Here is a 27,040-nt window from a genome sequence, read left to right on the forward strand (position 1 = left end):
TTCACATACTCTTCAATAGTGGCAAGTACAGTCTTGTTAAATGACTAAATTTAAATAATAAAATTTCTGTAGGAGTAACAGCTGGTTGTCATGTGTTAACTACCTACTCTCAATTCCATTTATTACCATTGCTTCTTTCCTCATGATAAAGAGCCTTAATTTCTGAAATCAAAGTACCTATCCAGAGTTTCTTACTAACTGTACAATCTCGGGCAAGTCACTTAACTTCTCTATGATCTTGTGTGCCTATAGAATAAAGACAATATCTGAAAGGATTATGATAATGAGATAATATATGTAAGGTGTTTAGCTCAGTGATGGCCCATAGTAAATATTTGATAAACATTACCTTTCTTCATTATCACGTCATCATGTTCTTCAATTCTACCACTCCCCCTTTCACCATTTTCCTCATATTTATACTCTGCTTTGTAGAAAGCTGCAGCTTTTTCTCAGTTGTAAAGTAGAAAATAAATCTGGATGATCATATAAGCTGTTCTTTTAACTGAACATACTTTACTTAAATGTTTTCAAAAATTCACAAAATCAGAGCTCGCTAAACAAATTATATCATCCCTTAATCAATGCTAATAATTACATTCTTTGATCTCACAAAGTTTAGAAGATTTTTAGCCAATATCAATTCAAATAATTTGTCTGCAGCCCTAATTGATGTTCTGAATAAACAATCTTGAGGTATTAAGAAACGCAACAAGAGTTCTGAAGAACCCATGTATGACAGTGAAAAAAATGCTACTAAAAGAATACCATGAATCACAAGCAATGTACTCCATTATCCAAAAGTAAATCAACTGGCCAACAACATGGATCCTATTCTATTTTCTTCAAAGAGCACTGAATACACAAGGTTCAATCCCTGGCTTCAGAGAATTCACATTCTTTTATCTGAAATATGTGTTAAATATAATATAAATAAAGCTGATAAGGAACAACTGAAAAGTACTGTATTGTTTAAACTGTGGAGTGAGCATAAAGGTTATTGTGATGTTTACTAAAACAATCAAAGGGGATGTGGCTACAGGACAGCTAGACCCTGAATAAAGACTAGAATTGGAAGAGTCATGCTCCTGTAAGATTTTTCCAACTGAAGATATATATATATATACACTAATGCCAAACCATAAATGGAAACCTATATAATTTGTTTCAAACTTTTAAAGACCATGAATAAATCTTCATCCAATTGGCTACATGCCTTCTATAATGTTACACAGAATAGGGCTAGTTAGCAATTTGTTTTGAAAGACATACTTTTTTTTTTTTTTTTTATTTTAAATAGGCTACCTGGGGGAAGAGATATTACCTAGAAAAGGATTAAAGGATTAAGGCAAAATACAATCTAGAACCTCCCTCTTGCCTCACTCCAGACTCAGTGACCCAGAAGGAACTGGACAGTTGACCAGCAAAAGGAAAGCAGAATCCAGGTTCCCTGCCTCCAAGGTTTATACCTAGAAGCCTGAAAAATGTGGCATTTTAAAACCATCTTCCAGAGCAAGACACCCTCTCAAGGTAACTGGTCTTACACATTTATTGTTTATGGAACAAATGTCTGACTGTGTACTCGGGTGTATTCAGCAGCATTGTTGCCTGCAGTTCCCTGTGTTCACCACAGATACTGAGCTCAAAAAAGAGGTTTTACTCTACTCATCACTGCAACCTGCACATTGATCCACAGTCACACAGAGGCCTGTGTTCTGTTCCCTGTAAATGGAAACATGTTCTGAGCCTGTCTGCCTCCCGCGGCTGCACCTGGTCCTCCATACCAACCTCTGGGGGTGTCCACAACCACTTGGGACAGAAGGTGGAATTTCAGACAGGAGCTTGATTGGATCTTCAATGACAGACTTGGACTAGCTGTGGCCCAGACACTGGCCCCGCCCAGAATTGCCAGGAGAAAGCTTTGCTGGCCCTGGAGGTAACGCAGGGCCCGCCTCCCTCTGCTGAATCCAATAGGCACAAGCAGGCTGGCATATGGCCAGAGTGTGTCAAAGCCCTCTGATGCCTTTCCTTTACCTTTTTTAAAGAATCCCAAATGACTCATTGAAATGACTCAAAGGCGAAAAAGTTTTACCAAAATGAACCCTTTTTCAGTTAACTACTCATCAAATGGATGTATTCGGACCCTCTCAAGTTTCTTTCCCTAGTTACAGTGGGGAACTGGCTGAGTGTTAACTGTGGGATTCACTACACCATCTTACCCTCAAGACACGAGAAGACGAAAAAGATGAAAATGCAACCTGCAGAGCTGGGCTTAATTCCCATGTCACAGTCTGGTTCCTGCTACAGGAGGCTACCCTTCTCAGACAAGAGATTTAATAGGGAATTGAAGGAATAGTTAGGGGGCCAGGGAGATGTGACTGACACTGGTTTTCAAGGTGAATGAGGGGTTGGTGGAGGGTTTGGTACTACAGCTAGTCAGGACATTTGCAAATTCAAATACATTCCTGTGTGAGGCATGTTACCATTTATCAGTTTTTGTGAATATGTGTATTTTAAGTAATAAGATTTAGCTGGTCAGACTTTTCTAGGCAGTCTCAGTGGTGCATTTCCTGTGTTGTGACTGTTCTGAAGACAGAGCGGCTCTAACAACTGTGAGAAGCCTGAATAAAAATCAACCTCCTTCCCCACCTCCCCTCACAAAAAAAAAAAAAAAAAAAAAATCTTTACCCTTGGCACAGAGAAAATTACATCTAATTCATAAATAAAACTACAAATATTTGATATATCACAATATGCAGAGTTCACAATTCAGGACAAAATCTGATCTTTCTGAGGTATGAAATCAACTAAAAAACAATAATTACTCTGCTTTCTGAAAGGCATTCCTTCAACAAGTATTCACTGGAAGCCTACCAAATGCTGGGCACTCTCCCACTCAATGGATAGAAATTTTTCCCCTTAAAGAAGATTCAAAGTATGAAAAGTCAATCATTTTCAAAACGCAAGCCGGAAAAAAAAAAAAAGTGCAAAACTGGTACTGGAGTAATATAAATAACAAAAGTTGTCAGTAGCCCAGTCCCCTCCAATTCCACCTGTCTTAGTTTTAGATTCCCATAATCTCTAGCCTAAGAACAGCCTCCAAATTACTTATCTCTTCTCATCTCCTTCAAAATACATCCTATTTCGATGACATATTATCTCTAAAACTAACTGATAGTATTTACCTAATCAAAATTTGACTTCATACTCCATTCTCTAAGAATAAAAATTAAAAATTACCAAGTTGTTAACAAATATAGACCTTCTTTTTGTACTTCTAGCTACTCTGTACAATGAATCAACTCAGAGGTATAAAATACTATCTTCCTCAGAAGTAAATCAGCGGAGGAGAAGAAGGTTAACTAGGCAGAGTACCAGAACCTTGCCCTCTCTCTATCAGAAGAGAAATGAAATTTGAAAAAAGTGTAAAAGGAGACAGCTCAGAAAGAAAAATACAAATGGTGGTTTAAGAATATTAAAAGATGTTCTCACTCCTGTAATCCCATGGCTGTTTAAGAATACTAAAAGATGTTCTCACTCCTGCAATCCCAGCACTTTGGGAGGCCAAGGCGGGTGGATCACGAGGTCCAGAGATCCAGATCATCCTGGCTAACACGGTGAAGCCCTGTCTCTACTAAAAAAATAAAAAAAAAATTAGCCGGACGAGGTGGCAGGCGCCTGTAGTCCCAGCTACTTGGGAGGCTGAGGCAGGAGAATGACGTGAACCCAGGAGGTGGAGCTTGCAGTGAGCCAAGATCGCGCTACTGCACTCCAGCCCGGGAGACAGAGCAAGACTCCGTCCAAAAAAAAAAAAGAATATTAAAGGATGTTCAGCAGTACTCATAATGCAAATTAAAACAAAGTAACATTTTTAACAATTTAGGCAACTATTAAAAGGAAAAAGCTGATAATATACCACGTGGCAGTACATGGGGAAAGTGGCACTCTCATATGCCACAGAAAGTGGGTCCAGATGAATAAAAAGCCTTTTCAGAAGGAAATTTGGTAACATCAATCAAAATTTAAAATCCATGGAACTCCTGACCCAGACATTTCACCTCTAAAGATTCATCCCACCAATGACATCCATGGAAAAACTGTTTCTGAGAGGAAATACCAGAATCATCCTAAGGGTTCACCAAGGGGACTTAGTTAAAGAAACTTTTTCATTAAGACAAGGGAATATATATCCATGCAAAGCAATCCTACTCAACAGGATAATGTAAAGGATGTGATGACATGCCATGATCTTTAAACTATACTGTTACACAGACTATACCACATTTGCAATTCTAGCCATTCTCCCCGTCAGAGGAATACACACACACACACACACACACACACACACACACAAGCACACCTATTTGTGCATGAAAAAATATATCTGAAAGATCACATAAAAAAATCATTAACAGTGCTTGCCTGGCTGGGCGTGGTGACTCACGCTTGTAATCTCAGCACTGTGGGAGGCTAAAGCGGACAGATCACTAGGTCAAGAGATCAAGACCATCCTGGCCAACATGGTGAAACCCCGTCTCTACTAAAAATACAAAAACTAGCTGGGTGTGGTGGCAAGCACCTGTAGTCACAAGTACTCGGGAGGTTGCATTAAGCCACAGCCTGGAGACAGAGCAAGACTCACTCTCAAAAAAAAACAAAACAAACAAACAAAAAAAAAAACGGGGCTTCCCTAAGAGAAGGAGTACCTGAGCTCAGGGATAGAGGAAACCTGAACTCAGGGATAGAGGAACAGACTTATTTTTTTTTACCATATCATTTTATATTGTCCACAATTTTTAACATGCGTATGACTTTCTCAATAGAGTATTTCAGAGCTTTCAAAAAGATGGGGAGAAGGTATGCCATTCCACCATTCTCTCAAATAAAAAATTTCGGAACTTCCATTCTAATTACCTTATTCTTTTTTTCCTAAGCAGGCCTTGTACTTTAATAATGCTAAGGCTTATTCATGCATTCACTTGGGATACAATGTCTTTCTATCATTTAAGTCACACTCATTCCTTTAAGGCCTTCCAGACTCAAAATTCATGCAAGTCACCAAAGAAAGAGAATAAATCAGTTTCAAAGTCTACAGCATGTTCATTACATCATGCTACCTCACCAGAAGCATAGAAAAGGCTTATTCATCCTTGTGTTTGTACCCACTACCATGCACACTGCAAGCATAACAAATGTTCTCTGAAAGAATAATGAATGCATGTGAATAGGAAGTACAGCTGCTTAAAGCTTCAATGAACAACTTTATTTCTATACTGGATATCCAGAAACGCAGAGGCATAAGACAAATAAAAGGTCACGTGATCACTTTTTGACAACGCAGAGAACAGTAAATGAGAATAAAACTGGACTTTCCCACCTTTGAGACACTAAGTTGCTTTGGAAAAAGAAACGGTGATGTCTTCTACACAGTAACTTTAACCGTTGCATATTAGTGAGCCTACTTATAGACTTTATTAGTTCTAGGTCTTTCACAGCTATGTTTTCTCCTTCAATGTCTAGCACAGTGCTTCCTAAGGACACAGGAACAAAAACAGTATCTCTACTCTTAGTAAGGGCAACTCTTGATGGTTCATGAGAGGTATTCAATACATGTTTACAGAAGGAAAGAAGGGACTGAGAAAAGACTAGATCATGTTTGATTAAAAAAAATAATACATTTAGCAAAGCTGAATTAAGTCGCCTTGCTCTCAAATGTTTACCTACCGGTAGGGGATTTAGTTACTACAGGGAGTATCCCTTACACAAAATGCTTGAAACTAGAAGTGTTCCACATCTCAGATATTTTCAAATTTTGGAATATTTCTGTATACATGAGATATCACAGTGATAAGGATCCAACTCTAAACACAAAATTGGTTGACATTTCCTATACCCCTTATACACATAGCCTGAAGGTAACAATTTTATACAATATTTTAAATAATTTTGTGCAGAACACAAAGTTTTCATTGTGTTTTGACTGTGACTTATCACATGTGATCAGGGGTGAAATTTTCCACCTGTGACATTACTTCATTCTTCAAAAAGTGCTGAATTTTGAAGCATTTTGGATTACAAATTTTCAGCATAAGGATGTTCAATTTGTACCACTTCACACATATTCTATGGGAGGAAACATTTGGATTTCTCTTTCAGCCAGTTTTAAAAGTCACAAAAAGCAATAAAATATGAAAGGTACTACAAAGACAGAGCAATAATTATATATTATCTTATATTCTGAAGAAGTGAAATAACTTATTAAAAATTTCCAGTGTAAACTGAGACAGAATTAAAATATTGTATTCCTAATTCCAAAATTAAATTATATTGATTTTTAACCTGGGATGAGAAAAATAAAATTCAGAAGCTGTTTTCAAAAACTTGATTTCAGGTTTTTCAATCTATGGCTAAGTGAAAAATGAGTATCTTTGAAACCACAATGAAGTCTTATAAGTGAAGAATAAGTACATGAGAAAATCTTCAGAAAAAAAAAATGGGTGCTTTTTCTAAGAAACTGTTGAACTAAGATAGATGGTAAGCTATTAGAATTGTAAGATTAGGAAATTATTCAAAAACTTTCCAATTTTAACTTTTTATTCTCAGTATCTACATAAGCTTATAGAAGCTATTTCTTATTTTTATTTTTTATTAGACAGGTTTGCAGCTGTCAAAAGTTTTCCTTGAACTTTCTATATTCTGAGAATCTTCACAAAATAATGAAAGTTCTCAGCAACAAAACAAACACATCAAACAACAAAACAAACACATCACACACATACACATTCACACACACACACACAGACACACACACTCACATGGTTTGGCTGTGTCCCCAATCAAATCTCATCTTGAATTGGAAATCCTACAATTCCCATGGATCATGGGAAGAACCCAGCGAGGTAACTGAATTATGGGGGCATCTCTTTCTTGCACTGTTCTCATGATAGTGAATGAGTCTCACAACATCTGATAGTTTTTAAATGGGAGTTTCCCTGCACAAGCTCTCTTTGCCTGCTGTCATCCATGTAAGATGTGACTTGCTCCTCCTTGCCTTCTGCCATGACTGTGAGGCCTCCCCAGCCATGTGGAACTGTAAGTCACCTTTTCCTTTGTAAATTGCCCAGTCTTCTAGGGTATGTCTTTATCAGTAGAATGAAAACAGACTAACACAGTAAACTGGTACCAGTAGAGTGGGGCGTTACTGAAGGTACCCAAAAATGTGGAAGTAACTTTGGAACTGGGTACTGGCAGAAGCTGAAACAGTTTGGAGGGCCCATAAGATGGGAAAATGTGGGAAAGTTTGTAACTCCCTAGAGACTTGTTGAATGGCTTTGCCCAAAATGCTGATGACACAAACAATGAAATTTAGGCTGAGGTGGTCTCAGATGGAGATGAGGAACTTGTTGGAAACTGGAGCAAAAGTGACTCTTGTTATGTTTCAGCAAAAAGACTGGTGGCATTTTGCCCCTGCCCTAGAGATGTGTGGAACTCTGAACTTGAGAAGGATGATTTAGGGTATCTGGTGGAAGAAATTTCTAAGCAGCAAAGCATTCAAGAGGTAACTTGGGTGTTGTTAAAGGCATTCAGTTTTAAAAGGGAAACAGGGCATAAAAGTTCAGAAAATTTGCAGCCTGACAATGCAACAGAAAAGAAAATCCCATTTTCTGAGAAGAAATTCAAGCCAGCTGCAGAAATTTGCATAAGTAACAAGCAGCTAATGTTAATTCCACAGACAACAGGGAAAATGTCTCCAGGGCATGTCAGAGGTCTTCATGGCAGCCCCTCCCATCATAGGCCTGGAGTCCTAGAAGGAAAAGGTAGTTTCATGAGCCAGGTCCAAGGTTCTGTGCTGTGTGCAACCTAGGGACTTGGTGCCTTGCATCCCAGCCACTGCAGCTGTAGCTGAAAGGGGCCAACACAGAGCTCAAGCCATGTCTTCAGACAGTGCAAGCCTCAGGTCTTGGAAGCTTCCATGTGGTGTTGAGCCTGTGAGTGCACAGAAGTCAAGACTGAGGTTTAGGAATCCCTGTCTAGATTTCAGAGGGTATATGGAAATGCCTGGATGTCCAGACAGAAGTTTGCTGCAGGGGCAGGGCTCCCATGGAGAACCTCTGCTAAGGCAGTGTGGAAGGGAAATGTGGGGCAGGAGCTCCCACACAGAGTCCCTACTGGGGCACCACCTAGTGGAGCTGTGAGAAGAGGGCCACCGTCCTCCAGACACCAGAATGGTAGATCCATCGACAGCTTGCACTGTGCACCTGGAAATTCTACACTCAACACTGGCCCGTGAAAGCAGCCAGAGGATGTACCCTGTAAAGCCACAGGGGTGGAGCCGCCCAAGACCATAGGAACCCACCTCTTGCATCAGCATTACCTGGATGTGAGACATGGAGTCAAAGGAGATCATTCTGGAACTTTAAGATTTGACTGCCCCACTCGATTTCGGACTTGCATGGGGCCTGTAGCCCCTTTGTTTTGGCCAATTTCCCCCATTTGGAATGGCTGTATTTATCCAATGCCTGTACCCCCATTGTATCTAGGAAATAACTTGCTTTTGATTTTACAGGCTCATAGGTGGAAGGGACTTACCTTATCTCAGATGAGATGTTGGACTGTGGACTTCTGAATTAATGCTGAAATGAGTTAAGACTTTGGGGGACTGTTGGGAAGGCATGATTGGTTTTGAAATGTGACATGAGATTTGGGAGGGGTCGGGGCAGAATGATATGGTTTGACTGTGTCCCCACCCAAATCTCATCTTGAATTGTAACTTCCACAATTTGCACGTCATGGGAGGAACCCAGTGGGAGGTGACGGAATTATGGGCGTGGGTGCTTCCTGCACTGCTCTTGTGATAGTGAGTGAGTCTCTGATACTGAGAGTTGATGGTTTTAAAAATGGGAGTTTCCCTGCACAAGCTCTCTTTGCCTGCTGTCATCTACAGAAGATGTAACTTGTTTCTCCTCACCTTTTGCTATGTTTGTGAGGCCTCCCCAGCCATGAGAAACTGTAAGTTCAATAAAACTTACACACACAAACACACACACACATATCCCTACACAAACCCCCACACACCCACTCAAAACCCTAAGAAATTTCCACAGAAAATCTCCCTGGGGTGGGAAAAGATTAAAAGTAAGCAACTATCATTTAAGAAACATATCAACTACTGTAATACGTAAGTATTATTACAGACTATCAAAGGAAATAAGCAGAGATAGGGGATTTATGATCAATGCCTGAGATAAATGTGCTCTAGAAACTACAGACATCGAGTTACTGTTGTTCAATTACTAAGCATTTTACATTTTAAAATCTACAGTCAGACATTATATAAGTTTTTTTAATGTCTATTTTTAAAGAAATACTTGCCAAATAAGAGAAAAACTTCATGTATCTTTATTGTATTAATATAACAATTTCTCCTCCTATAAAAGAAAAAAAACTCAACCTGGTTTTGTTTAAAAATTTTAAAAATACTTATTTTCTTTTAGCAGGCATATGTGTGCATGGAAATAATGACATAAAACATTAAAATGACTGACATATTATCTAAAGTCTCTCTGTAACTTTTTAGTTAACAGGTTAAGTCTGAGGAAAGCTATTATGGCAATAAACTATAATGTTCTCAACATTAAAAACAGAATTCACCAGGGTATTTTTCAAACAAATACTACTATATAGGTACCTTTAGAACAAATAATTTATCCAATAAACTAATATACTTGTTCAAAAGTACACTAAATTAAAAGGGTATGTTTCTTCTTATTCAAGTATAAGACAGAAAAAAGTAAAAACAAAATAAAATGCCTTCATTAATTCCATATACTAATTACTGAAATGGCTTCTTTTATTTTTCATTAAGACAACTAAAAAGTAACTGCACAAATTAAACAATTTAGTATTTCATAAACTTCAAAGTATTTTATGCAAACACATAGTCTACTCTTTCCAAATCATAACTAGCCCCTTTTCTAATAAGATATCTTCTAGAAGTTTTTTTTTTTTTGAGGTGAAGTCTTGCTCTGTCGCCCAGGCTAGAGTGTAGTGGCGCAATCTCAGCTCGCTGCAACCTCCGCCTCCCAGGTTCAAGGGATTCTCCTGCCTCAGCCTCCTGAGTAGGTGGGATTACAGGCGCGTGCCACCACGCCTGGCTAATTTTTGTATTTTTAGTAGAGATGGGGTTTCACCATGTTGGTCAGGCTGAGAAGTCAAATTTTATTGGAGAGTCTTAAATCTATATAAAATAAAATGTGGCCCATCACGTACTATCTAAAATTAAAAATAAAAATATCTTTCAATTAAAAATTAAAAATATAAAACCTAGTTCCTTATGTATCTTTCCATTATTTCCTCAATTAATTAATTTTATCTTTTAAATTAAACTTTAAATTTTTTTCAAGACAATCTGCCAACTTACAGTGTTAGTTGGATCTTCTTGTAAAATCCTATCATATAGCTGTACAGCATCATCATATCTATTTAAAAAGAAAAAGAAACATCTACAATTATTACCTTAAAAATATGGTGATAAATAGTAAATACAGAAAAAAATTAAACTGGCTTTAATCTTTTAATTTAAATGCATTTATAATTGCTTTAAACGCATTTATATATCGTTACCAAAGTCTTCCATCTTCACATAACAGTAAACGTTTACTGCAGTTTTATTTTGTTAAGTAAAGCAGATCATGTATATAGTACTTACAGAAAATTTCCCTTAAAAAAATACTGACTCAATTTGTCCAAAGTACAAAAGTAAAAACTAGCCACACATAGCCAAACTATGAAGAGACATAACAAGCACCAGGAGACCAGATGTAGATATGGTAGAAGTATTGGCATAAACAGACCAGGAATTTAAACCACGATACGTATTTTCACGACTCTAATGCAAAAAGTAAACAAGATGCAAAAACAGATGGGTAATGTAAACAGAGATGGAAACTCTAAAACAGAATCAAAAGGTAATACTGGAAAATCAAAAACAATGCAAAGGAAATAATGAATGCCTTTGATGGTCTTGGGCTTATCAGTAGATTGGGCATAACCCAAAAGGGTCAGGAGGTTGAAGAATTATCAATACAAACTTTCAAAACTGAAATAAAAAGAGAAAAATAATAGAACACAATATCCAAGAAGTGTGTACGATTACAAAAGATGTAACATATATGTAATGGAATACTAGAAGGAAAAAAGAAAGAAATATAGAAAACATTTGAAAATTTTCCCAAACTTATGATAGACACAAAACTACAGATCCAGTAAGCTCTAAGATCATCAAGCACAATACCAAAAAATCTACACCTACACATATTCAAATTACAGAAAATCAAAAACAAAGAGAAAATCTTAAAAGATGCCAGAAGAAAAAAACACATTACTTATACAGGTACAAGGATAAGCACTATATCAGACTTCTCCTCAGAAACCATGCAAACAAGAAAAGAGTAAAGGGAAATATTTAAAGTGTTCTGAGAGAAAACCAACTTAGAATTCTGTATCCTGAGAAACTGTCCATTAACTGTGACGGAGAAATATACTCTAGACAAACAAAAATTAAAGCAATTTGCTGTCAACAGACCTGCCTTTCAAGAAATGTTAAAAGCAGCTCTTCAGAGAAAAGGAAAATAATATTGGTTAGAACCTTTGGAAGTTTCTAATATTTGAAAAAAGAAAGATCATTAGAAAATGAATACATAAAGGTAAAATAAAATTTATTTCTTATTCTTAATTGATCAGATAAGTTTTCTCAAAATAGTAACAGCAACAATGTATTTGGTGATTATGATTTATGAATAAGTGAAATGAATGAAAGCAGTGCTACAAATGACAAAAGAGAGGAATTAAAAATACTCTGTTGTAAGGGATTTGCCCTAACTGTGTATCAGTATAGTGTTACTAAAAAGTGGACTTGGATAGTTCTAAATACACATTGCAATCTCTCAGACAGCTATTTAAAAAATTTAAAAAGAAGTATAACTGATATACTGAGAGAGAGAAAATATGAAATTCTATAAATGTTCAATTAAATCAGAGAAGGCAGAAAAATGACAAAAGAAAAAATAAGAGCAATCAATAGAAAATAGTTATGAATATGGCAGATAATGAAACAACTATATTAATAATCACTTTAAATGTAAATGGTCTAAGTATACCAATGAAAAGACAGAGACTATCAAAGTGGATTTAAAAACATGACCCAACTAAATGCTGTCTACACAAAACCCTCAAAATACAAAGATACAACAGAATAAAAATAAAGGGAAGGAGAAAGATATGCTGTTAACACTAACTAAAAGAAAGCTCAGGAGCTATATTAATTTCACACAAAGCAGACTTCAGAACAAGGAAAATAAGTAGGGATATAAGAGGGGCATTACATAATATAAAGGGCTCATTCTCAAGAAAAATGCAACAACCTTTAATGTTATGTGACGAACAACAGAACATCAAAATATGTGGGGCAAAAACTAATAGAACTGCAAGGAGAAATAGATGAATCCACTATTAAAGTTGGAGACTTCCATACTCCTTTGTTAGTAATAGACATAATAGGCAGAATATAAGGACACAGTTGAACTGTACAGCACAATCATCCAGAAGTACTGAAAATAAAATTTTAAAAGACAGCAAAAAGAAAAATAGTCTGAAAGCACTCTTACGAACTAAAAATAATCATAATTTAACTGTTCCTACTGTCTAGAAAACACTACTGAATATTGTTGAGATATTAGAAAACAATTATTGGACAGGACAAAAGAATCACTAACGATTAAAAATACATGATAAACTAAACTTCATCGGAATTAAAAACTTCTCTACTTCACAAGGCACCATTTAGAAAATAAAATATTCGAGCAGGAGAATAGGGAGAAATATTCACAGCACATATATCTGACAAAGTTTTTATCCAGAATATATAAAGACCTCCCACAAATCAGCAGTAAAAAAGGTGAAACAACCCAATTTTTCAAATGGGTAAAGACTAAAGAATATACTTCAAAAAGAAGTTATTTGAATATCTAAGCAGACATGACAAGGTTTTCAACGTCATTAGTTATCAAAAAACGTAAATTAAAGCCATGAGACAGTATTTCACACACTCTAGAATGTTTGAAATAAAAAAAAAAAATTAACGCCACCATGATTAATAAGCTCCATGCCTGCCAGTTTTAATAGGATCACACTGTTGACAAGATTTGGTTACCTTTCCATGGCTTCAAATCTCATGCCTGTTAATCGCTTGACTCTGTGACTGCCAGGGAACTGTCTTCTTAGCTCTTGAAGACAAAACTGAAAAAAAACAAGAGTTGAGTAGTGATTACATTATTTATACTAAATGGGCTATAATGAATGGCCTATATAGTCTTCAATGTGTTTTCTTGAATAATTTCATTAGTGTCATCTAATAACATGAAGTAAAATTAATCAGTAACAATGGATTGAAAGAAGAACTACGACATTACAGTGAAGGCAACAATCAGTTTAGAAACTGATCATGCTCTTAACCAGGAAAATAAGCAGATTATGAGAATCGCTAATAACTCTTCAAGTACTAATATCATATTATTCCTCCTTAAAAACTACTACTATGTGTCAGGCTCCTACTTAAATGATAACAGCGCTTGGCATTTTCTTCCTAATTGCAGCATAAGCATTCTACTGGTAAGAACTAAGTTTTTTAGTAGTCATCTCAAGTTCCTAGCAAATAACATTAAGTGCTTAATTTTGCCCTGTTGAAATTTTATATTAATCCATCAACCTTCCTTTTTTTTTGTTTTGAGATGGAGTCTCACTCTGTCACCCAGGCTAGAGTGCAGTGGCACGACCCTGGCTTACTACAAAATCCACCTCCCGTATTCAAGCGAATCTCCTGCCTCGGCCTCCCAAGTAGCTCGGACTACAGGCGCCTGCCACCACGCCCAGCTCATTTTTGTATTTTTAGTAGAGACGGGGTTTCAACATGTTGGCCAGTCTGGTCACGAACTCCTGACCTCAGGTGATCCACCTGCAGTGGCCACCTGCGGTAGTCTCCCAAAGTGCTAGGATTACAGGCGTGAGCCACTGCACCCAGTCAATCAATCATCCTTTCAATCAACATATCCTGATTTGGGGGTCAGAAAATGCAGACACTAAACGGATGGAATACCAATTTTTTTGAACAAGTATCCATAACTGACTCATCAACTTGACTAAATAATCAAATATTTACTGAGTACATTCTCTGCAACATATGAAGGATTATAAGTTTTGGAAGTCCTAGAAATGTTAAAGATTATACAAATGGTCCACTGAAGCATATTAATGCATGTGTGACCAAAATAATGCTATTAACTACCGATGAAACTATTAACTGGTAATAAAATAAGTTTTAATATGAATTGGAAATACAGCTTCAAAGTTTGTGGCTGAAATTTGCCACAGTAAGAAAAATATTCAAGTTAGTCAAAAGTGAAGATATGTTCATTTATTTTTTTGATATCAAGCAAAATCATATTACTTGGTCAGTCAAGCAAGCTAGCTGTATAAATAATCTTAACCATTAAAAAGTTACTGTTTAACTGGATATACTGCTTTATTAATCAACAGTGTTTTCTAATTTGACTTCCTACTTTATTAAGTGATATTTGGCTATTTCAAAAAAATAAAAATAAAAACTTCTCTCAAGATATAAAACTGCCACCTCTATGAATATTCAAAAGACTATGTCTCATAGGTTCTGAAGGTAATCCAACAAAGGTTTTGTGGAATGTTTTCACCACTAACAGCTCCACTAGATTTACATGTATGGCCAACCCAACCTTGAAAAGGATAATACTAATTCAGATGTGAATTTTTTTCAGGTATTTCAATTTTTTGTTTTTGTATATTTTCTTTCAGTTTAAATACAGAGGCAGCATGAAGTGGTACTTAAGAATTCAAGATGATAGGAACAACAGAACAGACGCCTCTACTTTCTGATTTATAAAATAAATATAATAATAACATCAAACACAAATCAAATCAATAAATAATTATGAAGGCTCAATAAAAGCATGAAGTAAAGCATTTAGCTTCGTTCCTAGCACAAGTCCAAAAACACAGCCATCATTACAGTGTTATTTTAAAAACTATAGTATTAGGTTTGTTTGTTTTGAAACGGAGTCTTGCTCTGTTGCCCAGGCTGGAGTGCAGTGGCACAATCTCAGCTCACTGCAATCTCTGCCTTCCAGGTTCAAGCGATTCTCCTGCCTCAGCCCCCAGAGTAGCTGGGACTAGAAGCATGTTCCACCAAACCTAGCTAATTTTTTGTATTTTTAGTAGAGATGGGGGTTTCACCACATTGGTCAGGCTGGTCTTGAACTCCTGACCTCAGGTGGTCCGCCTGCCTCGGCCTCCCAAAGTGCTGGGATTACAGGCGTGAGCCACCTCACCTGGCCAAATATTATTAGTATTTTAAGTTATGTTCTATACATCAGGATTTTCTTATGTCAGATATGTTTATAATATTGTGTAACAGTATTGAACATTACATTCTACGAAAGTCATTCAATAACACAAAAGATAAAATTGTTTTAAACTTTCTTACTTTAAACTCTATAAAATAGGATAAGTTACCTACTAAGCAGACAAATTTCAGTAACTAAATCTTTTCAGTAAAACTAGGATACTAAACAGCTACTTCTCAGGACTAATAAAAAGATTTAAGATACTTTGTCCTAAAATACCCAGTTAGTTCCACTTACTGTTCAGAGTAGCACTCAAAACCAGCTATAGAAAGCATTCCATATAAGCCATACATTAAGTCTTAACTACGGTATACAATTCATGAAGCAAATTAAATATATACTTCATTTAAATACCTACCAATGCCAAGTCATCCCGACCATAGTCTAGTGCTGCAATCATCACCTGTTCATATATGATCCAAACTAGAAATACACAGAGGTGGGAAAAAAACTAAATTTAATATTAAAAAATAAAACAAATGGAAATTAATGAATTCTAGTTTCTGATATTTCTAGAAAATATTACTTACAACTGAAAATTGATTTATTGTATTATCTCTGAAACTAAGGAAAGAACGCATTCTTACATGTTTCAGCAGTGTAAAATATGTTAATATAAGATTAAAATCTCCAATGATTTAATACTTTTACTGTTCTACAAGAGTCCTTAGACAATACATTTCGGTCAGACATTTGGCAGCCCTTTGAGCTTTAAAACAAAATGCCTATTTGATAGCTTACTACTACCAAGCAATTATAAATCCATCTCAAAATAAACTATGATTAAAAGTCTTGGGACGAAAAGTCACAAAGAAGATTAACATGACAAGTAGAAAAATCATAAATGAAAGAACAGTTAAAAAAAAAAAAAAAAGGCCCATAAATGAGACATGTACTGAGCCTGAATGTAATAAAAGAACTTACTATCATCTCCCAGCTTAGAAGCATATTCATTAATTAATTCTTCTCCAACTTCTACAATTTGCTCACTATTTCGTGAGTTTTCTTCTCTCCATTTTCTCATTTTATCTCGCATTTCTGAAAAAAGTAACATGACATTTAAGTGTATATGTACCCAGACACACGCATACACACCAGATAGATGTCAAAAACCTGACAAGACAAAATCAACTTTTTAGGTAAGGAAAATAAACTCACAATCATGTAGAAGTCTGTGGTAGCTCAAATTTGATAAAGTAGAAAATTAACTGAACAAAGGCAACAGATCCTTTAGAAGGCTGAAACAGCATTACAACTGGTATTACGACTATCTTTAGAAGTGATGAATGGGCCAGGCATGGTGGCTTATGTCAGTAATGCCAGGACTTTCGGAGCCCAAGGCAGAAGAATCACTTGATCCAGGAGTTCAAGACCAGCCTGGCCAACATGGCGAAACCTTGTCTCTACTAAATATACAAAAATTAGCCAGCTGTGGTGGCACGCACTTGTAATCCCAGCTACTCAGGAGGCTGAGAAAGAACAGCTTGAACCCAGGAGGTGGAGGTTGCGTGGGCTGAGATCGTGCCACTGCACTCCAGCTTGAGTGACAAAGCAAGACTTTGTTTCAAAAACAAAACAAAACAAAAAAACAACAAAAAAGAGGCATGATGGCACCTGCCTGGGGTCCCAGCTACTCAGGAGACTGATGTGAGAGGATCACTTGAGCCTGGAGGTTGAGGCTGCAGTGAGCTGTGATTGCACCACTGCACTCCATTCTGAGCAACAGAGCAAGACCCCCGTCTCTTAAAAGTTGAAAAACGACAACAGGCAAATAACAAAGTAAGTTATCCTACACAGAAAGAACTACTGGTAGTTCAGAATTAAATAAACACACTAGGATCGGGAAATGAGTGTACAAGAAGGTGAGTGAGTTTCTTGGAAGACGTTTATTTTATACTAAAGAACTTTTAAGTTTGTTTTTAAAGGTACAGAACAACTAAAAAATACTGAGCAAAAGAAAAGCAACACAATCATAGCTGTCTGACAGGAAAATCATTCTGACGCAAAAAAAAAAAAAAAAAAAAAAAAAACCTAGAATTTTATATTTTATGTGTCAATTTTAAAAATAAATAAATTTGAAACAAAAGCAAAAACAGAAAGCCCCAAAAGATAAACTGGAAAGGAGTAAACAGTTCAAAGAAAAGAAACCGGTGGTATTAGTCCGTTTTCACATTGCTGATAAAGACACACCTGAGACTGGGCAATTTACAAAAGAAAGAAGTTTAACTGGACTTGCAGTTCCACGTGGCTGGGGAGGTCTCACAATGATGGCGGAAGGCAAGAAGGAAAAAGTCATATCCTAAGTGGATGGCAGCAGGCAAAGAAAGAGAGCTTGCGTAGAGAAACTCCCATTTCTAAAACCATCAGATCTTGTGAGACCCATTCACTATAATGAGAATAGCATGGGAAAGACCTGTCCCCATGATTCAATCATCTCACAGTGGGTCTCCTCCACAACACATGGGAATCATGGGTGCTACAAGATGAGATTTGGGTGGGGACACACAGCTAAACCATATCACCGGTCATGGAGGACGTAGAGTCTACTGGAAAGAATATGGACTTGATACACTTGGTTTGAATCTAAACTCCATCTTTTACATGACCTTACATAACTTACTGAACCTGTACTTAGTTTCCAATAACAATGAATAGATAGGATTACCTTTAGCTCAGGGATGAGCACTTAAGATTACATAAAATATACATATATATAAAGTTGCTTGGTTAGTACAACAGTTTGGATATTTTTGTTTTTAAGTTGATTTTGATTACCCTTAGGTAAGGGTATATACACTTATCAGTTCTTCATAGGCACCACTACTGTCTTTCACCCAGTTACATGTATTTTCCTCATCTGCTTGGCCTTTGAGTTTAGGAAACCAAATACTAGAAAATTCATGTAAAGCATTTTATAAAATGTGAAGTCCTACAAAAATTCTAGTCATCTTTATTTAAAAAAAAAAAAAAAATCTGATAACTGTTTCAGTCTCTCAAAAGAAATAAAGGCTCTTCCCTCACTCTTTCCTCAAAGGTGGCTTAAAATTTTCATTTTACCCTTTCACCCTCCTGCAAAAGGCCTGCTCCTCAAAGCCAAGGTCATTTTATTACATACTATGTAAGTAAGCTGCTCACTGCTTGCTTGTACATTTTATTAACTACTGTGCAACCCTGTGGGATGAGCTAAAGGTCAAAGGTTAAGAGAGTGGCTATGATTGTTCTGTTTATTCCTTCCATGACAACTTGCATGAGGTGCCACTGCAGTGAGGTGACCTCTGAAAGATGGAAAAATATGTCAGCTACTTAATTCTGCTGATTTCTTTAGTCCAAAACTATTTCCGCCAATCCTGTATCTTTTCCACTTCAATTTGTTATATATTCAGAAATACCACTTACAGATTCATTTACATAAACCAGTATATTCTTTTAAAAGGTTGATAACTACAGGATAATAAATTCTAAATTATTCATAGTCCCATAAAAGTATCTAGTCAGATTGGCTGCAGGCTGTTGGGAACAGCTATTCTAAAAGAAAAGGCAACCTGATTTGAAAAAGGAAAGCGTTATTTTAATGCACACAGAGCTCCAGGAGAAGTATTTTTCAAACTGTGTATTACAATCCATTAATAAGGTATAAAATCAATTTAGTGGATTTCTTCCAGAATATATTGGTAGGGAAGGGAGTGCGGGGGAGAATGAAACAAAATGAACAGAATGCAATACTCAGAAGAATAGTTTGTAAATGAAACTTTGGTTTCAGTTTATACATACACTCAAAGATTCATGTATATGTATACTTAATTGAGTACGAGTTAATTTGTAAAAGGTATTTCTCATTGTGGAAAAACACTCTTGGAGGAAAGAGAACACTTTTTTAAAGTATAACTTCTAAAAACAACAGTCTGATACACAGTCACAAACATATTAAAATATAATAGCTGAACACAAAACAAGAAACACTGTGTATGAAAATGTAACTTTTACAAAACAAGCAACATTTTACCTATAAACACCTTAAGCTACATACCTTACTTAGCTGACCCTGCCACACTCTTGAGTGCTGCTATAATAAATACATTTGTTGCACTATTAGTCACATACTATTTTTAGAAATGCCTTAAGTACATTTATCTAAAAAGTTATTCATAAAAATAAAACTGTCTTGAAGAAAACACGTTTTCACCTTTGATAGTTCATCACCTCAAAATCACAGCATCCGAAAATCAAGTCATCTTCAATTCCCAAAAATATGGCTTCCCTTCCCAATGTTCACATTTCTGTTAATTCTACTTTCTGTTAATACTACCTGACATTCCACTTTTGAATGCTGTTTCTGACTCCTACTTTGGTTATCTAAGTCCTGTGGACTCTTTTGAAGTATTTCTAAGATTTACATCTTCTAGTCTATTTCCACTGCTATTATCCATGCCCAGGCTTTCATCACCCCATGCTAAAACTGCTAGGATAGCTTCCAAACTGATCTCTCCACCCGAATTCAATCTGTAAATTACTAGCAGACATTTCTAAAGATTTACTTCATTACAATTTAAATTCTTAAGATATCTAATGATTTCTACCTTCTTTGAGGCAGTATAGTGTATGACTGGAACTTTACTTCATTATTCAACTAATACTTACTTCTTGGAGTAAATATTGTTCTTCTTCATTCAACTAATATTTACTAAATGCCTACTACGTGTCAGGCTGATCTGGGCATTGAGGATAAAGAAAGAAAAAGATATCCTATATACTCATAATGCTTAGAGTCTAATAGGTAAAAAGATGAAAATCCACATAACTTCAGATAGTGAAATTACACAAATAAAACTAAAAGACCATATGATAAAGTTAGGAGACTGGGAGAAAGGAGGAGCTTTTGGAAAGGGTGGTCAGAGAAGGTTCTCTAAGAAGGTCATTTTCAAGCTAAGAGAGGAATGAGAAGGAGCCAACCATAAACAGCAAATCTAAATTCTGGAGAAAGAAACTAATCTGGCATATTCCGAGAATAACAGAATGACAGCCTAGGTGGAAGAACTTAATTAGTTAATAACTCAGTGGGGGAGAAGTGTATAAGAGCAGCTCAAATCACAGGACTCCCTTTTACTAGCTGTGGGATATTAGACAAGTCATTTCACCTCTCGCTTGCTTCCTCATCTATAAACTGGAAATAAAGCCTATTTCATAAGATACGTGCGAGGATTAAAAGAGACAATGTACACAAAATGTTTCATATACTATTTTCATTATTATTACCATTACTACATACACTAGTGGGTCAAACTTCAAAAACAAGCTTCATGTCCTAGCATTCACCCACTGAACAAACGAGCATTTACTGAGAGCTTGTTTTCTGATTCTCACCACTATGGCTGGTCAACGGAAGGACTGAGAAGATCTCTGTGTGTAAAGAATGTAAACAAGTAATTAAAATATGATGGAGAGATTAATGAGGTTCAGTAAAAATTCTCTTAATCATCTTCCGGTTAGAATCAACTCAAAGAATTGCTTTCTGCAAAACTTAATCGTGGCCACTAAGATTTTAGAAGCTCTTAGCTAATAAGTCATATCAGCTAGCTCTTGGTTAACTGTTTCCAACAGTTATTACGTTTTAAAAATTTAGCTACCTGTATCCAAACCAGTTCATGCCAGTTAAATTTAATGTAATTATATAGTATAATGAAATATTATAAGCCAAAGAAAACTTAAGTGCGAAAAGAGATTGGTTTCTAAAAAACAAAGTTGGATGCTTTGAAAAGACTCCATAAAAGTAAATAGCTCTGAAAAACTGCTGTCATATTAAATATGGAGACTTAATTTAAAATATTATGAGAAAAATAACAAAAATCTAAAAGATTTATGCACTGAAGCTTCTATATTAGGGACTTTATGTTCCTGCTCCACATTAAAGAAAGCAAAACCAAACATGGTTTATTAAACATGACAAGGAATTTCAATCAGCAGATCTCTACCAAAGAAAAGGCCCTATTCTATATCAACATGCAAAAGTTTACTGAAAGGAGTCATTGATTTTTTCTTTTTGAATTTAGGACCTTGCCTCCCATCTATATACAAAAAAGAATTCTGAACTCCTTAGTCTAGCATTCAAGACACCAACCTACCTTTCTAGTTTTTACCTACCTTTCCAGTTTACCTAGAAAGACATTTTACTGGAAACGTCTAGTGACGTTGCAAAGCATATACTTCATTCCCATACATATCTGTACTTTCCAGGCTTTGAAGTCTCATAGATCTATATCTTAAAAGGTGAGCAGAAGTTGTTTTATGAATGAGGGGAGGTACACAGTGTTATCTACATTTCTAGGGAAAATGCAGAAAAGAATTAAGTGGTGACAGCAGTGACGTTGGAGGCAGAAGGCAAAAGGAAGATGATGAGTTCAGTTTTGAGTTTTGTTAATTGTGAAACATCCATTACATGTGCCCTGTAGAACACTGGAAATATGGATCTTCAGTTTACAAGTGAAATTTCAGGGTATGTCCCTTGAAATCTGGGGCCTTGCCTGTCTTACTTAGCACTATACCCTCAAGAACTACAACAGTGCCTGGTGCAAAGTACTCAAATATATGTTTAATGTGTTATTTACTATATAGGCTAATTGATAGCTAAAATTGGATGTGGATAAGATTGCCCACAGATACCATTTAATCTATTTTAGGTATCTTCAAAGCTAATGAGAACTTTGAACCATCTTTTCCCAGAACTATGTATGTTTACACATGCACTAAATTTTGCACGATTTCATCAGACCATATGACACTTATGCTTGCATCAATTTAAAGTCTATTGATCTCAAACTTAAAAACCACGAATAACAGATTAAGACGATGACTAAGAAACACTGAAACACCAAAAAATGAGCAAATGCATGTAGAGAACTCAACAAAGAAAAGGCCCAAAAAGAAAGGAGAAAACAAGAAGAATGTCATTAAGAAAGCAAAGAAAGAGTTTTCCACAGAGGAGTGATCTACAATAGCAAAAGTAGTAAAAGTATACAAAATACATGTTATTATTAGGTCTCCTAGAGATCTTAGTGGAGTGGTAGGGCATGGAAATCAAATTGAGGTTGAAGGTCTGAATAAAAAGAGAGGAAGTAGGGGCAGTGAACATAAACAACTAAATTGCTCTCAAACATTTCTCATACATTTTTTGTTTTCAACAAATACTCATTTAATGCCTATTATGTGCCTGGCATTGTTCTAGGCATCCTATCCATGTCCTGCCCAAATATCATATTCTCAAGAAACTTGAATATACTCTCCTTACAAGTCTAAATTCTCTTGCCCACCTCCAAATGTCTAATAACTTCCCTACGTAATAAGTATTAATCACTTTCAACTGGCTGAAGAAACAAACCAAATAGTCTATTAGTAGAGTCTAACACAGATGTGGAAGTGTTAAACTCACTACATAGGTCTTTTATAAACAAATGATAAATTTTCCTATCACAAGAATTATAGCACTCTGAACTAACCAATTCACAACACTGTTCAGTGGAATTCCTAAGGACACACCTCTGACACACATGCCCCCAAAAAATCTGAAAACACTATCCCTGAGAGTCTTTCCATCATCCTTCATCCTAAAAATTTATCATAAGTCTCTGAAATAAAAATCTAGAATACTCTTTTCTTAAAAGTCCCTTAAGTTAGAATTTTAATTCTGGAAAGGTCTAAACCTTCACTTTACTAGTGAGCACACTGTATCCTATTACTTAAGCAAGTTGCCTAATTTCACCTAAGATACTGAAATCTTTATCTAAGATACTAAAGAAATTATTTCAACGCTAGAAAAATGGTTTATAATATTTTCTGACAATGTGTTAGTGTTTATTATTAATCCCACTAACAATTCATTTAGTCAACAAATAATTACCGAGCTCCGTCCCCATGTGTCAGGCTCTAGGGAAGTGACAGTGAAGAAACAGGCCTGGTCCCTTTCATCTTAGAAGAGACAAAATTTTAAAAGCACAATTGGGTAAGTGCTTCAATAGTATGAGAAGAGAATATATAATCGAAGGATTACAGGTGTGTTTTGTTGCTTGATTTTGTTGTTTGGGTTTTTTCTTTTTCAATTTTGTTGGGAGATGAGGAAAGGGAATTGGGCAGTAGAGTGTTCAACTAAGGCTTTTTTGTACTAGGTGAGTTTTGTGGGGAATTGATAAAATGATAAAGTTTAATGGGGGCAAGAGTGAGGCAAGGAGGGAAGAACACTCCCAGTGGAAGGACTAGCATGTGCCAGCTTTAAGAAGCAGCATAGCAATTTTGGGCATTCAACAAAGGCCAGCATAGGCAGCTCACAGAGAGAGAGGGAGAATGGCTCGAAATAAAGGTGGAGACACGGACAACGGCCAGATCACAGAGGAGGGACATAATCATATTAGTACTAGCTAATAATAACACCTCCTTTTATATAGTACTTAACAGTTTACGAAACACTTAAAAATGTTTCTCTTTTATTCCTACAAATTTGTGTAGTAATTATTTATTCCAAATCAATTACATCAATCCTCTTTAGAATGACCACAGGGTAAGGTCCAAGTTACTCAGTTAAATCACCTTGTCTGTTGGTAGCATACAGCTACTCGCCCCTCAGGATTTTACATATGCTACTATCATCTAGGAAAGCTATAATGAACATACCTTCATAATAGCACTTTCTAAAAATTATATAATATTTAAAACAGTTTTTTAAAAGCATTAAAAATAACAGCCGTTTATCTACCATCCAGCTTACGGAAGATACCCTGACACAAGCCTTTCAAAACTGTGTTTATAGGTTTGTTTTCTCCATTAGATTGTGAATTCCTTGGAAGTATGGACTGTGTGTTGATAGATCCAAGATTTTGCACTAAGAAATCAACACTGTTGTTTAATATAATGAAATCCCTCAATTCAGGTATAAATACTGAGATTCACAACGTGCTAGAGGCCGCAAAGCCAACAAATCATTTAATTCAGTTCAAGTATAAAGGAACTTTGCTTTATTTGTAACGGATTTACAACTTTATAATACCTGATACATTTATTCACGATAAAACAGAAAATATAACTTTCACGTTTTCAGGTCATTATTAAAACATCCCAAGAAGGCATTCGTTGAACAAACTAGGTACTGAAGTCTCCTGTATTATGCTAAATGCTGGAAATATGAATTCCAATTACACAAATTCCACGCCTTAATGAAACTCAAGTTTCTTAAGCACACAGAATTGATCCAAGGTTTGGCTGTTCCCAGATTCAAAGAATATATCCCACTCTAGATCAACTAAGGATAGGGAAAAGTGACCATCACACGTAAGCACGTACGTAGACCAGAGTTAATCAGTTATTTTTCCCTTCAGAAAAAAATCTACTAGTAGGGAGTAAGAAGGAAGTTGTGTTGTGTGTGTAAACGTGTTTTGAGATGGAGAGGGACAGAGACTAGACTAAAAGGAAAAGAAACTGGAAATCCAGGTTTAAGGAGAAAACTAAATGTAGAGTGGCATATGAGAATCACATTTGTTCACGCAACTTCTACACAGCTTTTCTGCAAAGAGCTGTAATCCTCACATAGCACTTAGTAAAGGGCCTTAGAGGCCCTGTGTTTCTTGGCTCCGAAGAAGCTTCAGTAACCACCTATTCCGCCTCTTCCGCACCGCCCAGCAACCACGCTTAGAGTGTGACAACCCTAGCCCCAAGTCCCTCCCGGCCGCCTCATAAATAAAAGCGGCCCTGGGCCGCTGGACTGGCGCGGAGGAGGGCAGGTCAACCGATGAGCAGACACCGTGGGAAACGCCGCGGAGTACGCGCCCGGGCCAAGGGGTCAGCCTCAGCCTCCACCTCAGCTTGGCCCGTCCACTGAGGGCTCTGGTACCAAAAAGAGACCGGCGAATCCAGCTCTCCGAAGGCAGCGGGTACTCCCGAACGGCTTCCCAGCGCTTTTAGTCTTTCCGCACCCGTCCCCACCCGAAGTTACCTTCCCAAGTGACATCGTAAAGCTCTGAGACCTTCGCCATCTTCCCAGAACCTAGAAGCAGCGGGGTGAGAGGGCGGGGAGACGCAGTCACGTGACGCTCCACCGGGCGGTGGAGAGTTACGTTGCTTTTTCTCATTGGCCAAGAGAGCTGTGGGGGCGGTATCTGCCACACACGTGCACGCGGCTCTGCGGAGGGGCTTTCGGGGAAGGGGGCGGAACAAGATGGGCGGAGCGAACTGGACAGTGGGCGGAGCGAGGTGGGCGGTGCGCGGTGCTCCCGGAATCTGAGAATACTCTGGCTGCCGGCAGGGCGACGGTGCTGGCTCGGCTTGAGGGGTAGGGGTATGTGTGTGTGAGTGTTTTGTTGTGTGTGTATGTGCGTGTGTGTTTTGTTTTTGTTTGTGTTTTTTGCCGTGGATTTTTAACAAATGCTGGGTTTTTAGTGTCCGCCAATCCTGGCTTTTCAGTTTTTTTCTACGTAGGCGTGTTCATTCTCTTCACACTCCTTTAAGTACCCTTATTCTCTTCTTGGCCGGCCGCAGTGTAGCCTTCTGCACGAATTCCTTATTTGTCCCCAACTTTCCTCCTTCCCTAATGGGATTTGCTTTCCGTTCACTTTTTAATAGACTAAACGGATAAACTCCAAAGTTTTGAGGGAGTAAGTGGGATTCATCCTTTGAGCTTTGAAGGTCCCTTGAATGCCCTCGTGCTAGCTTGTACCCTTCTTTAACGCTCCTCCTGCCTGTAATTGCTTCATCCATGTCTGCATACCACACTAGGTTTGAAACTGTCGCGAGTATGTAAGAATGAGACCTTCACAGTTCCTGAACTTCGCTCCTCATTACTCCTGGGTGTATGGGGCAGCCTCCTTTCCCACCAGACTAAATGCTTTTAGGAAACTTTGAACGTCATCTCCTAGACTTAAGGAGAAGTGTTTGGACAGGAGGCAAAAAATTTGAGGATGATAAGCATATATTTAGTATTTGAAGCAAGGGGGACATGAGATTGTAGAGGAGGAATATGTAAGCTGAGGAAAAACTAAAAATCACTGCAATGCAGCCATGAGTTATGGGTCAGTGAAGAAGGGGCATTTGATTTGAGAAGTAGAAATAATCGTATCCCACAAGTCAAAAGAGTGGAGGGCTTTTTTTCTCAGCTTTTTTGAGGTATAATGGACAGAAATTGTGCATATTTAAGGTATACAAAGTAATGATTAGATGTAAATGTACATTGTGAAATGATTACCACAAGCAAGCTAATTAACACATCCGTCACTGTACATATTTCCCGTACGTGTGTGTGTGGTGAGAACACTTAAAAATCTCTCAGCAAACTTCAAAGTGTACAATACAGAATTATCACTATAGTCACCATGCTGTACATTCGATCTCCAGAACATATTCATCTTACAACCAAAAGTGTGTACTAGTTGACCAACGTCTCTCCATTCCTCACCTGTTGGCTCCTGTCAACCACAGAAGTTTTTTTGTTTGTTTAAAAAAGGAAAAAAAAGACATCAGGTCATCTACCCCAGAGAAGTCACTTAACAACAGAAAAGACTAGTGAATTTATACAC

The 27,040-nt window shown here is 36.9% G+C and overlaps 1 protein-coding gene across 2 annotated transcripts in view; it reads right to left on the reverse strand.

Moving 5' to 3' along the window:
- Positions 1 to 25,551, reverse strand: part of EMC2 (ER membrane protein complex subunit 2) — a 50,060-nt gene extending 24,509 nt beyond the window's left edge. For both annotated transcript variants that reach the window (XM_011976552.1, XM_011976551.1), the window contains exons 1-5: positions 25,465 to 25,551; positions 16,416 to 16,529; positions 15,850 to 15,914; positions 13,211 to 13,296; positions 10,421 to 10,478 (exon numbers count right to left, since the gene is read on the reverse strand). In XM_011976552.1, the coding sequence (XP_011831942.1) occupies positions 10,421 to 10,478; positions 13,211 to 13,296; positions 15,850 to 15,914; positions 16,416 to 16,529; positions 25,465 to 25,504 (363 nt within the window). In that variant the 5' untranslated portion in view covers positions 25,505 to 25,551. The remainder of the gene's footprint in view (positions 1 to 10,420; positions 10,479 to 13,210; positions 13,297 to 15,849; positions 15,915 to 16,415; positions 16,530 to 25,464) is intronic.
- Between the last annotated feature and the right edge of the window lie 1,489 nt (positions 25,552 to 27,040).

The sequence above is a fragment of the Mandrillus leucophaeus genome, unplaced genomic scaffold, assembly GCF_000951045.1.
Source record: "Mandrillus leucophaeus isolate KB7577 unplaced genomic scaffold, Mleu.le_1.0 Scaffold1686, whole genome shotgun sequence".
In the NCBI taxonomy this organism is placed as follows: domain Eukaryota; kingdom Metazoa; phylum Chordata; class Mammalia; order Primates; family Cercopithecidae; genus Mandrillus; species Mandrillus leucophaeus.